General features: G+C 43.6%; 1 protein-coding gene across 1 annotated transcript in view; it reads left to right on the forward strand.

The window, feature by feature from the left end:
* Nucleotides 1-1,899: 1,899 nt before the first annotated feature.
* The window catches only part of SBF2 (SET binding factor 2), a 540,115-nt gene continuing 526,562 nt past the window's right edge, over nucleotides 1,900-15,452 (forward strand). The window contains exon 1 of the mRNA XM_060263154.1: nucleotides 1,900-2,110. Coding sequence (XP_060119137.1) covers nucleotides 2,056-2,110 — 55 coding nt within the window. The 5' untranslated portion in view covers nucleotides 1,900-2,055. The remainder of the gene's footprint in view (nucleotides 2,111-15,452) is intronic.

Raw genomic sequence — 15,452 nt, forward strand, 5'->3', positions numbered from 1 at the left:
GAAGCCATTAAAAACTGATCACATCTGACACCTCAAGATTGAGACTTGTCACACTTTCTGGAAAATATAAAAATAGTAACTGAGCCAGGTTAAAACTATGTTGTGATCAATGTTCCCTCTAAGCTGCAGAGCCCTGAGAGCTTCTACTTTGAGAGCTACTGCATAAATTAGTGTCCTGAGCTAAGACAAAGATGTATGAGCAGGAGGTTAAAAATCTGTGAGCTAGCTCATGCTAACTCAGCTTAGAGGGAACACTAGTCATGATCTATGGGCCAGCAAGATTCAAAGTTATGATTATGGCATTGTCTGACCTGAATTGGCAGGGATTTAAATAGTTCTTATCAACAAAAAGAATGCTATTTCCTATCTTATATCTGATGACAATGATATTCTGAAATGAAAAAAATGCCACATCTGAGAGAACTAATAGTGGGTTCTCTATAGCCCACTTGATTATATTTTTACACCACTGAAAACCACTTGTAAGTGTTCTGTGCAGCTGCCACAATGTATATAAAGTGACTAATGAATTGGGTGGCAAATCTCCACAACTGTACCAACAGCCCCCAGAACTGCAGTGCTGAGATGGAGTTTTTGCATATGCTAGAGCAGATCATTCTGGTGATCTTGCAAACATTCTAACATTCTACCAGCCTTCTGGAATACCTGTCATATTGAACCGGATTTCTGTGGCAACCGAATTGTCATAGCCTGTGTGTGTCACCTGTGAAAATTTTATGAGACAAATCTTGCTGAGCCACTGTCACAATATACTCTTCTTGTACATTAGGAACAAAAATCTAGGTGCAATGTGAGCTTGCACTGATGGTAGTGAAAGTTCTTAGCCCCTGAATAAATGCTTTCCTCATATCTTGCAAGCATAAGCATTTGAAGGCAGCTTTCTCTAGAAGTCACTAAGTGCAATCTTAAAATCACTCTTCTAGACTGCAAGCATGAGTAAACATGTTTAGGATTGCACTATAATATTAACTTTGTCTAGAAGTGAAGCAACTGATCCATTAAACTGCAATCACATGAGGACTTGCCGGTATGGGTATGACCCCGTGAACTCAGTAGGGCTTATTTCTAAGTAATCACAAATAGAGTCAACAGACCACTTACTAAGTAGCAAGATAAAGCCTCCATGAAACTGAAGGCTTCCTCTTCCTCAGTCTTGTCAGTTGCATTATACAGTAGGGTGGAAGGAGGTGGAGTGAGAGAAGGGTTAAGGAAATTGGCATAAATGACGCTTTTCCGTACAACTTTAAACAGCTAGAAGATGCTAAAATGTCCGAGGGTTACTTAAACCTCGACTCCCTCTTTTAAAAAGGGCATGCACATGAACAGCTGGAAAGAGGTCCCGAAATTATTTAAACTGACCGCGTAAAATATCTTAGGCATTTTTAGCTGTACAGTTTACAGAACGATTCTAAATAGTTTACTCGACAGCAAGTTCCACTGAAACAAACGTGGTGAACTTCTGTTGTTTTAACACCTAGTAACCCGAAGCTGTGGGAACACGGCTTGCGGTTCCAGTGGCTCGCTCTTCCACTCGAATTTCTAAAACAGGAAGGAAGCGCCAGATTGAAAAGGCTGAGCTTTACGTTTTGAGATCGCGTTCGGTTTTGCGGTCTATAGGCGATGCACAAAACGTATCTGCGCTGCGTATAAAACATACGTCCTATCTCAAACGCTAAGCTATTATAACAAAAGAAAGAGAACGCAGGCAGACCCATTTATACAGACTTTTAAGCCCTCGCTGAAGACACGCTAGTGACAAAACCTGCCTGCCTCACCTCCGAGAACGGCGAGGCGCATCGTGTTTGTAAACCCTGCAACACCCGCCCACCGCCAGCGAGGTCACACTCTAGTGGCATTCAGGGTGGGGTGCAGGGACCGAGGCGCAGGCGCAGAACGAGCCTTGTGTGTCCAACATGGCTGAGGTGCTGCTGCTGGTTCTTGCGGGGCAGCTGAAGCGGAGGGGAGGATGCTGAGCTCCTCAGGAGCGCAGACAGCGGCAAGGCGGGTGGAGACCGTAGCAGGCTGTTCTCAGCCATGGCCAGGCTGGCTGATTATTTCATTGTGGTGGGCGATGACCATGAGAAGACAGGTAGGTATGGCTGTGTTTGTAATGTGGTTGGTGTGTGTAGGGAGGGGGATATGGCTCCCCTCTCCACATGGTGGGGAGGAGAAGGTGGGGGGGGGGGATGAGCTCATGGACGGAAGAGGGTAGTTGAACGGTGGGTGGAGGTACAACAAGGGGAGAGCGGTCATTTCCTCTCACGAGATTCAGTAAATTGGCAGGAGCGCTTATGTGGAATTTTACTCATAGCAACTGGTAGGGGAAATGGTTTGAGTGAACAACTGGCAGTCAGGAATGGCGGGGGGGGGGGGCAGAGAGGTTAATTCTCCCAGGGGTAGAAGATTGTTTCCTGTCCTGAAATTCTGTGGTGTCTCTACCCCGTTTGCCTGTGGTGACGATGAACAAATTGGCTTCGGAGTTCTTTGCTGTGTGGCGTTTTATGCTGTTTGGCAGAGAACATGAAAACACTAGTAGGGGCTTCCCCTTTCCCATTAAGTTAATATATTCCTATCGCATCCGAAGACTAAATTCGATTATGCAGGGGGGAGGGGTGGGTTCTTCCTCAGCAGTGGATGCTACAAATGTGGACATATTGTGCATGTAAATACAAACACACACTCTCATTTGGTATTTATATTCCTGTTCTCTTGAGAGAATGTTATAATCATTTGCATAACGGGAAATATAGAACATTTCAGAGCTACACAATGGACACCATTCTTCATTGAGGATTATAAATAAGTGGTTTAAAGCTAATTTCTATCTAGAATTCTAATCTAAAACGCTTCTGTAATTATGGGCACTGGGGAATGTTTTGGACTTATTTCTTTTTAAATATATAATTTAAAATATTGTTTTGTTTTCCTGGAAGTGCTTTTGTTGAAGTTCAAAATACTGAGCACAAATGTTGGCGTAAGGTGGCATTCTATGTAAAGCCATTTAAAAAGTTTTCTACATTGTCCATAAGTCTCATCCTATGATATCAGTGTGCATCCGATAGTATCAATGGCTCCCCCCCCCTCATGCTAGAACTTTAAAGCAATTTAATGCTTGGTTACAATGGTGCTGTGTACCACATTGTAATGACATTTGTCACATGCTCAAATCTGGCTATTATATAAACTTTTTTAAAAGGGAGCTAGGCCCTGCTCATAAGCATACAATTTAAGAAAGCATGAAAGATAAAGCACAAAAGAAATATACAAAATGCTATAATTTCATAATTTTATCTTACCTTAAATCCCCTAGGGTCACTCTAAGTTGGCTGTGACTTAATGGCCCAAAAAATTATAACATTGTGGGATAGAGAATGAAGAGAAATTCTACCAAAAGCAGAATAATGTGTTTTTTGAAAATATTGCAATACTTTAAGGGTATATAATATTGACTGATACCTAGAAGCTGTTTTTGAAGAGATATTTTTTGGTGTGAGTCCTTACCTTTTACTGAATGTTGTTTATTAAATTATCATGGTTGTGCCTAACAAAATCATCTTTGTCTTGTTTGTCTTATGTAAATAAATTTTTTTCTCCATTTAAAGTAGAAATATAATCCAGTGTGTAGAAATCCTGCAATTATTGTGCATGCTTACGAAAGTTTCTTTTGAACTAAGTGGATCAGAATTAACGTCTTTAAGATTGAGTGGTTAGAACTCAAAATTTGCATATTCATTTCTGTGACCTGAGACATGAAAATACTTAAGCACTTGTTCACATTCTTGAATAATATAGGGCTATTTGCCATGCATATAGTTAAATCACCACAAAAATGGTGCTCTTGGCAGCTTTGGAATTAGTGTTTCCTTGTAGATCCTTAATTATTTTCAAATTATGTCTGTAAATAACAGGGCTTGAATAAGCTCTGAAAACCCAAACTTTAAATGCCTCTTTATATGTTTTGGAAGGTTGGTTTCTTATTTAGAGGTGGGACTATTATCAGTTCTGAGATCTTGATAATGTTGGCATCTACATTATGTGAAACAGACTAGTAGAAGTTTGATTAATTTTATTAGGTGGTAAACCCAAATGGAAGCAAACACATCTTCAGATAGTAATTTCATTACTTAAAAAAAAATTCCATAACTGCTTTGTTTTTTCTCCAGAAGCCAAGTAATTTAAACTATTTGAGAGAGAACGTTTCATGGAAGAATAGATATGCACTGTCTAGTTTGAATTCCATTATCCCACATACGGTCTCATAATGCATAGAGAACTGACCTTTATTTCTTAGCAAGCATCACAATGCCACAATCCAATTAAATACATGTCTACATGTTGTACCGCTATGGGATAACACTAATATTTTTAATAATAATAATAATAATAATAATAATATAATTTTATTTTTATATCCCGCCCTCCCCCGCCAAAGGCGGGCTCAGGGCGGCTCACAGACATGGAATTCCATGAATAAATAAAACAATGCAAACAGTCTCAAATACAATCAATTACATAATAAATTATTTAAAATAGATAAAATATATAAAATGGGTGCTAAAATACTGTAAGTCATAATATCCACAAGATGGCTAGGTGGCCGCACGTCAAATTAATCAGGCTCTGTTTCAAAAGCAAGCTGGAAAAGAAATGTTTTGCAAGCCCTGCGGAATTGATTCAGGTCCCGCAGGGCTCGTATCATCTCTGGAAGGTGGTTCCACCAACGCGGGGCCATTACTGAGAAGGCTTGCTCCCTAGTAGCCTTCAACCTAGCTTCTCTTGGCCCAGGGACTGTTAGAAGGTTCTGAGAGCTAGATCTCAGTGCTCTCTGGGGAACATATGGGGAGAGGCGGTCCCTTAGGTAGGCAGGTCCTCGGCCATATAGGGCTTTAAAGGTGATAACCAGCACTTTATAGCGAACACGGTACACAACCGGCAGCCAATGCAGATCCCGCAGTCCAGGCCGTACATGTTCCCACCGTGGTAGTCCCTCTAGCAGCCTGGCCGCCGCGTTCTGGACTACCTGAAGTCTCCGTGTTCGGTATAAGGGCAGCCCCATGTAGAGGGCATTGCAGTAGTCTAATCTCGAAGTGACCGTTGCGTGGATCACAGTTGCTAGGTCGCTGCGCTCCAAGAAGGGAGCCAACTGCCTCGCCCTCTTGAGATGAAAGAAGGCGGATCTAGCAGTGGCAGCTATCTGGGCCTCCATTGATAAAGAGGATTCCAGTAGCACTCCCAGGCTCTTGACTTTGCACACTGGTATCAGTGGCGCACCGTCAAAAGCCGGTAAAGTAATCTCCCCTCCCAGTCCGCCGCGGCCCACGCAAAGGACCTCAGTCTTCGCCGGATTCAACTTCAGCCCGCTCAGCCTGAGCCAGTCAGCCACGGCTTGTAATGCCTGGTCCAAATTTATAGGGACATCACCAGCCCGACCATCCATCAATAGATAGAGCTGGGTGTCATCTGCATATTCATGACAACCCAGCCCATACTTCCGTACGATCTGGGCAAGGGGGCGCATAAAGATGTTAAACAACATCGGGGAGAGAACTGCTCCCTGGGGCACGCCACAGTGAAGTGGGTGCCTCTGGGACAGCCCCCCCCAATTGCCACCCTTTGTCCCCGACCTTCAAGAAAGGAGGAGAGCCACTGTAAGGCTAGCCCCCGAATTCCTGCATCGGCGAGGCGGCGGGTCAGCAGCCGATGGTCGACCATATCGAACGCAGCCGATAGGTCTAGCAGCAGCAGTACTGCCGAACCGCCTCGATCCAGTTGTCGTCGGAGGTCATCCATGAGGGCGACCAGGACTGTTTCCGTCCCATGGCCTGGGCGAAAGCTGGACTGGCATGGGTCTAAGACGGAGGCATCCTCCAAAAAATCCCGTAACTGCAACGCCACAGCCTCTCAATAATTTTGCCCAAAAAGGGCAAATTTGAGACCGGTCGGTAGTGTGCCAATTTGGCCGGATCTGATGACGGTTTTTTCAAGAGAGGGCGGACCAATGCCTCTTTCAGGGGTGTTGGGAAAGCACCCTCTGAAAGGGATCGATTTATAATATCCCGTATAGGATATCTTAGTTCCTCCTGGCAGGCCTTGATTAGCCAGGAGGGGCATGGGTCCAAATCACAAGTTGTGGATCGTGCAGTGCCAAGAATTCTGTCGACCTCCTCCAAGCTGAGCGGGTCGAAGCAATCCAGGGTTAAATCAGAAGACACGCATTGGGCTTCGAGTTCGCTCACTGCATCCAAATTGGCAGGGCAGTCATGGCGGAGCGATTGGACCTTATCAGCAAAAAATTTCGCAAAGGCCTCACAGCCTATCTCCAATTCCTTAGCTTTTGAGTTGCCCTGAGGCAGTGTGGTGAGGTTCCGAATTATTCTAAATAATTGGGCTGGGCGCGAATTTGCTGATGCAATCTTAGCCGCAAAGTATGTTTTCTTTGCGGCCTTGATTGCCATCTCATTTTCTAGCCTTATGCTTGAAAATGAAATCTAAAGTAATGCTATTGATGCAGATTTTTCCAGATGGGTAGCTGCGTTTGTAGCACCAAAATAAAACAGACATTTAGTGGTATCTTCTTGTTGTTCAGCCGCACAGTCGAGTCCAACTCTTTGGGACCCCAAAGAGTGGTATCTTATGAACCAACAAGTTTTTTTAAATTAGGGGGTGCTTTTTTGTGGTAATACTACTTTCGTCAGCTAGGAGTAGTTCTCACACATTCTGAATGGACTGTTTACTCTTTTGACTGGATCTACTTTAAACTGGCTTCTCTTAACATCCCTCCCCCCTCTTGCCTTTCTGTTTGCCAGTTTTAATATATATGTATCTGCTTAATTGATGCATCTGATGAAGTGTGCTCTGACTCAGAAAAACTTATGCTAGAATATTCCAAAATTTATGCTGTTGTTTTGTTGGTAGCATTTTAAAAGTGGAAAAATGTCTCAGGAGTATGTTCGGCTTGTCAGCTTGCTAAAGAGTTGCCACTCATCTGTTGTGACACTGCTTTGTTAACACACAATTGTCCTGATGCTGCTGAGCAGTCTCCTGCTCAGAGCTGCAGCCAATAGGGCGAGTGGAGTTCAGCAATGCCTGCTGAGTCATCAGATTTGTTGTGGGCACTGTAGTCTGAATTGAAAATGGGAACTGTTGGTTCTGAGGTGAGCTCAAATGGCATTGAAATTATGACAACCCAGTAAGGCTGTGTCAGGAGTGTTTAACCCTTTTTTTAGTTCTTTTCTTGGGTGGCTCTGATGCCGATCTTGTAATGATGGTTTGTGACTATGGTTCCAATGCAGAGTGTATTGGTGCTGAAGCCACTGAGTGGGCCCTCACCCCTTTCCCCATCTGACCCTGTTTCTCTCCGTGGGGGTGTGGGGCACCCACGGTTTTCCCCATAGCACTGCTTGAAGACATTATGGGTTTTAAGGGTAAGGCGCTGGCAGGATGGGCAGATGGTTGTACAGCGGTCCTCTCCCCAGCATAGGAGACAGAAGCCATGGCTGTCATTTTGGGCCATTTTTGCTCCACACTCCCTGCATTTATTAATAAAATCTTGTTGCGCCATCATGATCTCCTGGCAACTTTGATACAGTAAGTGAACTGGAGGCCCCTTGACCATCTTTGAGTTCACTTTTTGATTCTTTCAGTCGGCTTTCCCAGGCTGTCAATAGGATCCTGGATGCTGTTTGGCTGACCACATACTACATGGATTCGTGTCCCTTCTGGCTAGTGAAAACGGGCAGGGAGAAGATACGGGGTCCTCTGGTGGATATTATCAATTTGTCCCTAGAACTAGGGATTTCCCAGGGGCTCTGAAAGAGACAGTGGTATTCCACTCTTGAAAAAGCCAACTTTGGATCCATTGGATCCTTCCAATTACTGCTCAGTTTCAAACTTATTGTTTCTGGATAAGGTAATTGATTGAGTTGTTGCCAAGCAGCTTCAGTGTTTCCTCACTCTCGTAGGCAGCTGGATCGAGGCAGGTTGGCACTGCTGTTGTTATTAGACCTCAAAGTGGCATTCGACATGGTCAACCACAGTCTTTTGGCCCACTGTCTCGGTGATGTAGGAGTTTGCAGGACTGTCCTGAAGTGGCTCTCCTTGTTTCTCCAGAGGGTGGTGATGGGTGAGAGGATGTCCTCTAGGCACCCTTTGATATGTAGTGTGCCTCAGGGAATCATCCTCTCCCTGATGTTATTTAACATCTATATATTCCCCCTCGGCTTGCTGGTATGGAGTTTCAGTCTGGGTTGCCATCAATATGCCAGTGCCTCCCAGCTTTATCTGTGTTGGGTGGCTGTCCAGATACTGCCTCTGTCAACCTGGCTGAGGGATTGGAGACTGTAGTGGGATGGCTAAAGCAGAGCCAATTGAGACTAAAGCCTTCTAAGACAGAGGCTCTGTGACTGGGTCATGGAGATGCTGGTGTGGGGTGGCAGCTCTTGACTCTCAGTGGTGTGCCACTAAAATTGGCACCTACCATCCAGAGCCTGGCACCTACCATCCAGATGCCTCCGTGACAATGAACGCTCAAGTCACCAGTATTGCTAGGCTGGAGTTTTACAACTTTGCCAAGTCAGGCAGCTGGCCCTGTACTTGTCTCACTCTGATTTATCCACTGTAATCCATGCAACAGTCACCTCCAAGCTGGATTACTATAACTCTCTGGATTACTATAACTCACTCTATGTGGGCCTACTCTTGAGGCTGACCCAGAAACTCCAGCTGGTGCAGAATGAAGCAGCCCGGGTCCTTGCAGGGACCCTGTGCGCAGCTCACATCTCTCCTGTGCTGCAGGAGCTGCATTGGCTTCCAGTGGAGTACCAGATCTGGTTCAAGGTGCTGGTTTTGACCTTTAAGGTCCTTAATGGTCAGGGACCTTCATAGCTCCAGGACTGTCTCTTCTGGTATACCTCCAGGAGAGCCTTGTGCTCTGTTGATCAGCATCCCCGGCCTGAGAGATATCCAGGTGTCCTCAGCTATGGCCAGGGCTTTCTTTGTCCTGGCCCCAACATGGAGAACTCTGCCAAGTCCGGGCCCTGTGGGACTTATTATGGTTTCACAGGACTTGTAAGGCAGAGATGTTCCGCCAGGCATTTGATTGAGGGCAGCATTCATTCCGCAGGCCTTGTAAGGCAGAGATGTTCTGCCAGGCGTTTCGTTGAAGACAGCAATGGTTCCATCTTGGCCCTCCCACTTCCACTGTCTTCACTTCCCATGAGATAGTGACACACCATTCTGAACTTGGATGCCATTTTGTTTTTCTAGAATCTAATGTTTTACTGTCTGTTATCTTGGTTTTAATTGTTCTTTTGCTGGTTTTTATATCACTTTAAACCACCCTGAGCCTGGTTTCCAGGAAGGGCGGTCAAAAATCCAACTATTATTACCATTATTATTAAAAAGAGCCATCCTACTGATTCTGTAGGTCAAATCCTATCACTCTCTTCATGGAAATCCTCAGTGGACTACTGTTTTGAGGCCCCATGAAGCAGCTTGTAGAAGCTTGTCCTCTCCTCATGGAGCAAGAAGAGAACTGAAGGGGTGCTTGCCCAGCCTCTGTCATGTGATCCTCTGGGCAGGAAAAGGGATCTCTGTAGACAGAGAGGGAGCACTTCAGAATCAGAAACTTCTTTAGAAATCTTGGAAGTTCTTCTTCAAGGCTGGCCTAAAATCATGTAGTCCCATGTGTGTCTGCACAGGAGGCCACTCAATAAACAGTGATTACAGCTAAGTGCAGCCCTGTTTAACTGTTAATTAGGCATAGATGACAAGAGAGTTTTCCATTGGATTTGAAAACGTCTGATATAGATCTACAGTTCTGCCATTTTTTGGTCACTATTAGGCATGGGCAGCAAATGAACCACAAATCACAGTTCGTCCTCAAAAAGGGAAGATTTATGGTTCATTTTATCGTGTCTTGCCCAAACTGGCTATTTTCCTACGTGGTTCATTTGTATCATTTTTGGTTCATTTTCCCAGTCAGCCTGGCAGGTAGAGGAGAGCCCGCTGAAGAGTTTGGTGCCACTGTGGCATCTCTAACTCACTGGGGGGCTGTTCTGCCTCCCAAACTAGCAAAGCACTAGAAACACCTGCTTTGGGGGGCTGTAAGTGGGCCCCCCTATATCCAGCTATCACTAAACTTGGTGAGCAGGTAGAGGAGAGCCCGCTGAAGAGTTTGGTGCCACTGTGGCATCTCTAACTCACTGGGGGGCTGTTCTGCCTCCCAAACTAGCAAAGCACTAGAAACACCTGCTTTGGGGGGCTGTAAGTGGGCCCCCCTATATCCAGCTATCACTAAACTTGGTGAGCAGGTAGAGGAGAGTCCTCTGAAGAGTTTGCTGCAAGTTTGGTATCTTTAGCCCATTTGGGGGCCATTCTACTCCTTCCTGAACCAAATAAACCATGAATTGGTTCAGGAAATTTTAAAAACAACACAAACTGAAATGAACCATTATTAATTTACCTTCAGCTAATCATATCTATATCAAAATAGGCTATGGAATTTTTTTACTAAGGGCACAAACTGCATTTTAATATGTTAAGTAATGTGGTTGGAAAATGGGCACAATTAATAAAATGAAATCTAATTATTTGCTATGACATCTCCCCCCTTCCCCATGGCCTTTGAAATGCTTGTCAACTCAAATTCCCATGTAAAGTCATTGCCTACTGGAATGCGAATTAGACTTGAGGGAAGTGCACAGATGTTTACAGAGATCAAACAAGGGCATGAGGAAAGTACACTCCTTCAACTTGTTTTTGTTATGATCATAACTTTTGGACTTCATATACTACTTTATTCAGCAGTGATACTCTGCAGCACATAGAGAGCCATATTTGCAATTACCAACAACCAGAAGAGCCCCATAACTACTGTGTGTGTCTTTAGTACCACCTCACCAAACACATACACATACAATAATAGAAGATATACCTATCAATATTTTTTTAAATTACAGAGTACCTTTGCACATAGGGCTGGCTTTCCTCACCATTGTTGAACTTTAGCCAGCCCGTATGTATCTGCAGTGAGGGAAAGGGCATCCCTCTTTGCCTTCCTACTCTCTCATCGACATGAGATGCATCAGGTTGGGAGAGAGTGAGATTGACAAAGTGTTTGGAGGAAGACCATCTAGCTGTGGAGAAAGGGGAGAACATCCATCCCACCATGGCCAGGTTTCTCTTTTCTTGGATGGCTGCTGTGACAATTTTACTTTCTCTTCTCTGCAATCAGCTTGCTCTTCTGCTAGCAGTTGCCCTGGTGCTGGGATGAGAGCATAGAGGCTTTGTGTGTGCTGTGTTGTTAATTCCCCTGCTGGAATGGGGCGAACAGCTCAGGAAGGCTTATGGCTGCCACTTACCCATAATTCAGTCTCTCCAGCCATTGCTCTTATAAGGTAGGGGCTATCTGTCAGCCACAAGGCGAATCAAGCAATAACCTGGTCCACTTCTCTGGAATATAGAAAGAAGTGCCACACTGGGAAGAGCCACAGATAGTGTGTCAAAGAGCCTCATGTGGCTCCCAAGCCACTGAGTATAACTGGTATTTGGTGGGACGGACTACATTTTCAAGGGTGAACAGCCTCTCTGCACCCAAATATGACTTTTATATCTTTATATGAAATATACTTTTATATACGTACATGAAATATAAATATTCACACATTTCGGTTAATCAAAAAAAAAAAATTCTGTTACTGACCCAACTATTTCTGCGCAAACATGGGTTGATTACTTCTCTAACATTTTTGCTGCTCCATGTGTATCCCCTTCCATCTTAGTAAACCCCATAGTTACTGATATGCCGGTCTGGCCTCCAGTAACTGTAGAGGAAATCAGTGATTTATTGAAGGATTTAAAAGCGGGTAAAGCACTGGGCCCCGATGGCCTTCCCGCTGAGGTATTCACAAAGTTTGCCGAATGGTGGCTTTTGCCCCTTGCAAAATTGTTCTCTTTCATTGATCTGCATGGTTCCATCCCAGACTCTTGGCTTGATTCTATAATTATCCCAATTTACAAAAAAAAGGGGGGGGGAGTTACCAGAAAATTTCCGCCCCATTAATTTATTATCTATAGTGGGCAAATTGTATGCCAAACATTTAGAATTCCGATTAACTGACTGGATGCGCCTAGATAACATCATAGGTCCTGAACAGATTGGCTTCTCCAAAGGCAAATCTGCTATGGACCATTGCTGTACTCTGGCCTTCCTTGCTGAAAAATATATGCATACTGGGACAAAAAAATTATATGCTGCCTTCATTGACCTAAAGGGCGCATTTGATTCAGTAGATAGAGCCCAATTATGGATTAAGCTAGGATACCTGGGAATGGACCCTCGTTTTCTGTTTCTCTTGAGGAAACTTCATTCCAATACCTTTTGCCAAGTGAAATTTTCTTCTAGTGGTGACCTGACTAGTAAAATCCCAGTGTTAAAGGGGGTTAAACAAGGTTGCGTGCTGGCCCCACATCTTTTAAATTTATTTTTAACTGACCTGCCACAATTTTTGAACCCTGTTAATAGTCATCCCCTAAAGCAGGCCGAGTGGTCCCGTTATTACTTTATGCTGATGATACTACCATCCTCTCTTACACAAGTGTGGGCTTGCAAAGGTATTTGAATGCCTTCTATGACTACTGTAATTGTAATTCACTATCAATTATGCCAAATCTAAAGTAGTTGTCTTTTCAAATTGCTGGCGCCCACAGAGATGGTTTATTGGCAACTCGACAATTGAGCAAACAAATTTTTTTAAATACTTGGGGATCACTTTTAATCATAAATTAAGCTGGGTTTCACATCGTAAAAACACTGTCAACTTGGCTAAATGTTTGGTTACCCTTATAGTAAAAATGTGTGTCCTACTTGGCCAAACTATGCCAAAATGTGTGTCCTACTTTGCTCTCTGCTCTGAGGTGGGTCAGTCTTTGGTGGTGACAAAAGCCTGGATCGCAGTGTTTAAATTCTGGCTCAAAATTCACTTTAGAACAGATCCTAACAGCCTTCTTGATTGTCTGAAAAGAGACCCATATATCTCATTCTGGTCAGCAGTTCTTATGTTCAAACTTAACCAGTTGGGGATAGAGGTTGATGATTTTTTTTACATCTCATGAGTCATATATCTTCAGATGTATTAAACTGAGATTGTTAGAGTTGAAGGAAATGAAACTATGCCCAACAGACCCTTATACTTGCTCTCCAGCTTCCTTAGGTCTTTATGCTTTCTGTGGCAAAATGCCCCATTATCTATCAGACTTACCCATTCCAAGTCATTACAGGGCATTTATGTTGGCTAGACTAAATGCGTTTCCCTCCAAAGTTCTACAAGGGAGATATCATCGAGTCCCTTTAGGCGACAGACCCTGTTCCTATGGAGCGAATATTCCCGACTCAATTCAGCATATATTGCTTGATTGTTCAATTTATCATAATCTTCTTAAAGATTTATTTTGCAAGTTTTCTTTCTCCCCAGATTTTTCTATTCTGCCATCCTGTTATTATTTATTGAATGATACTGAGTGGGAGGTTAGCGAGGCTGTGGCAAAATTTTTGGTTGACATCCTTAAATTTAAATCTGACCATGTATGAATGCATCTGTAATCTCGGTTTCATTTTGGTTTTATCTCCAATGTTTAAATTTTATATTCTGTGTATTTTTATTTGCAACTGTTATGCCATTAAAGGTTTGGAATGGTATGGTATACCCTTATAGTAAAAAAAACAAAACAAAACTGGAGGAAATTATGATTAAGACAATTGAGTAAGCAGGTATACTGTTAAAAACATCAGGAATTCCTTTTAGCTGTTTGGAAAGCCAAAAATGTACCTGCTTGTGCATATTGAAAAATGTGCTATATTTTGCAGTGGCACAGTACATAGACTTACCACTACAGTTTGTTTTTTGCGTTGTTTTTTCCAATATGAGCATTTGTAGCTGGGCAAAAAACCTGGGAGACTAATTCCAAATTTGGACAGCCTCACCTGCAACATTAAAAAATGAATATCCTCTGCAGTGATGATTGTGCATGTTGCTAGATAGCCACACAATATTGGCAGACTTCAAGCTTTGATTTCTGTTGGTAAAAGCCAGGAGGAGGGGGCAGAGCCATTTTGGCCTTTGAGGGAGGATACTTTTGGTCTGGGCCTGACAGAAACCATGGACAGGCTGAGCTAATTACTATTATTCAGCAGCAACCACTACAGACTTAGGGCCAAATCCCTACTCTGTTGTGGAAGCACACTGGGGGACTTTGGGTTAGTCACACACTTTTATCCTGACTGATTTACAAGGTTGCTGTAAGGCTGAAAAGGAGGAGAGAAGAATGCTTTGGGTCCCTAATGGGAGAAAGATGGGGTATAGATGAAGTAAATAAATAATAAATAATAAAAATAGATGGACATGGGGAACAGATAAAAAGTAGGCTGGCTGACAGGTGGAAAGGAGAGAAAGAAGCAGGGAAAGGGAAAGAGGATATAAGGATGATGAAATACGGGGGGAAATGAGATGGCTCCCATGAATCTTTACAGTCTCTGCTCGTCAGTATTTAATCCTTGGCATAGCCACATCTGTGGATATTAAGACAAGACAGATCTTTCCATAAACCTAAGAAAAGGTTTGCAGAAAATTCTGAAATCTGCCCCCCCCCACAAGCTTTGGGGGTGTGGTTGCCAACCAGTAGAAAAAGAGGGAGCTAGAATGGGGGAATGTCTAAAAGGAGTGCCAGGAAATATCCAGAAGTGACATCACATTGGCAACATGACATCCATGTGAGACTAGGATTTTGAATCCTACAGCATCACATCAGCATCATATTGGTGATGTGAAATCGCTTCCCAGTATTTGATGGCACCCCCCCCCCCCCCCCGCAAGCCCATGGTAGGCCAGCTGGCAATGAAAAGGAAGGCCAGATCTCTCTAACTGGGGAGGTTAAAAGTTCCTTCCCCAAATGATAGCAGTCCATTTTGCTTTAAGAAATGAATGTGCTCAGTAATGGTTGCAGGGTAGTAATCTGTAATAATTGCAGTATTGCCAGCTTTAAGCTTTTTTCTGTCAGTAAAATGCAAGTGGAGGGGGCAAAGCAGTTTCTCTTTTGCGTTCTGAGGGAGCACTCATCAGGGAGCCCTCCAACAAGCACCAGAAGACTTTCATGATTCACCTAACCTTGGCTGCCTGGTACTGTTCAACGTCAGCCACCCCACAAAAGCCAGAGTGGTTTCAGACTAGGATCTGGGACACCCAGGTCTGAATCTCCACTCAGTGAAGGAAGCTTACTGGATGATCTTGGACCAGTTACACACTCTCAGATAACATATCTCACAGGGTTGTTGTGAAGATGAAATGGAGAAGAGGAGAACTATATAAGTCACTATTCATCTCTATGGGGGAGAATGGTAGTGTATACATTATGAACATGAAGTAAACAAATAATGG

This window comes from Heteronotia binoei, chromosome 21 (assembly GCF_032191835.1).
Source record: "Heteronotia binoei isolate CCM8104 ecotype False Entrance Well chromosome 21, APGP_CSIRO_Hbin_v1, whole genome shotgun sequence".
In the NCBI taxonomy this organism is placed as follows: Eukaryota; Metazoa; Chordata; class Lepidosauria; order Squamata; family Gekkonidae; genus Heteronotia; species Heteronotia binoei.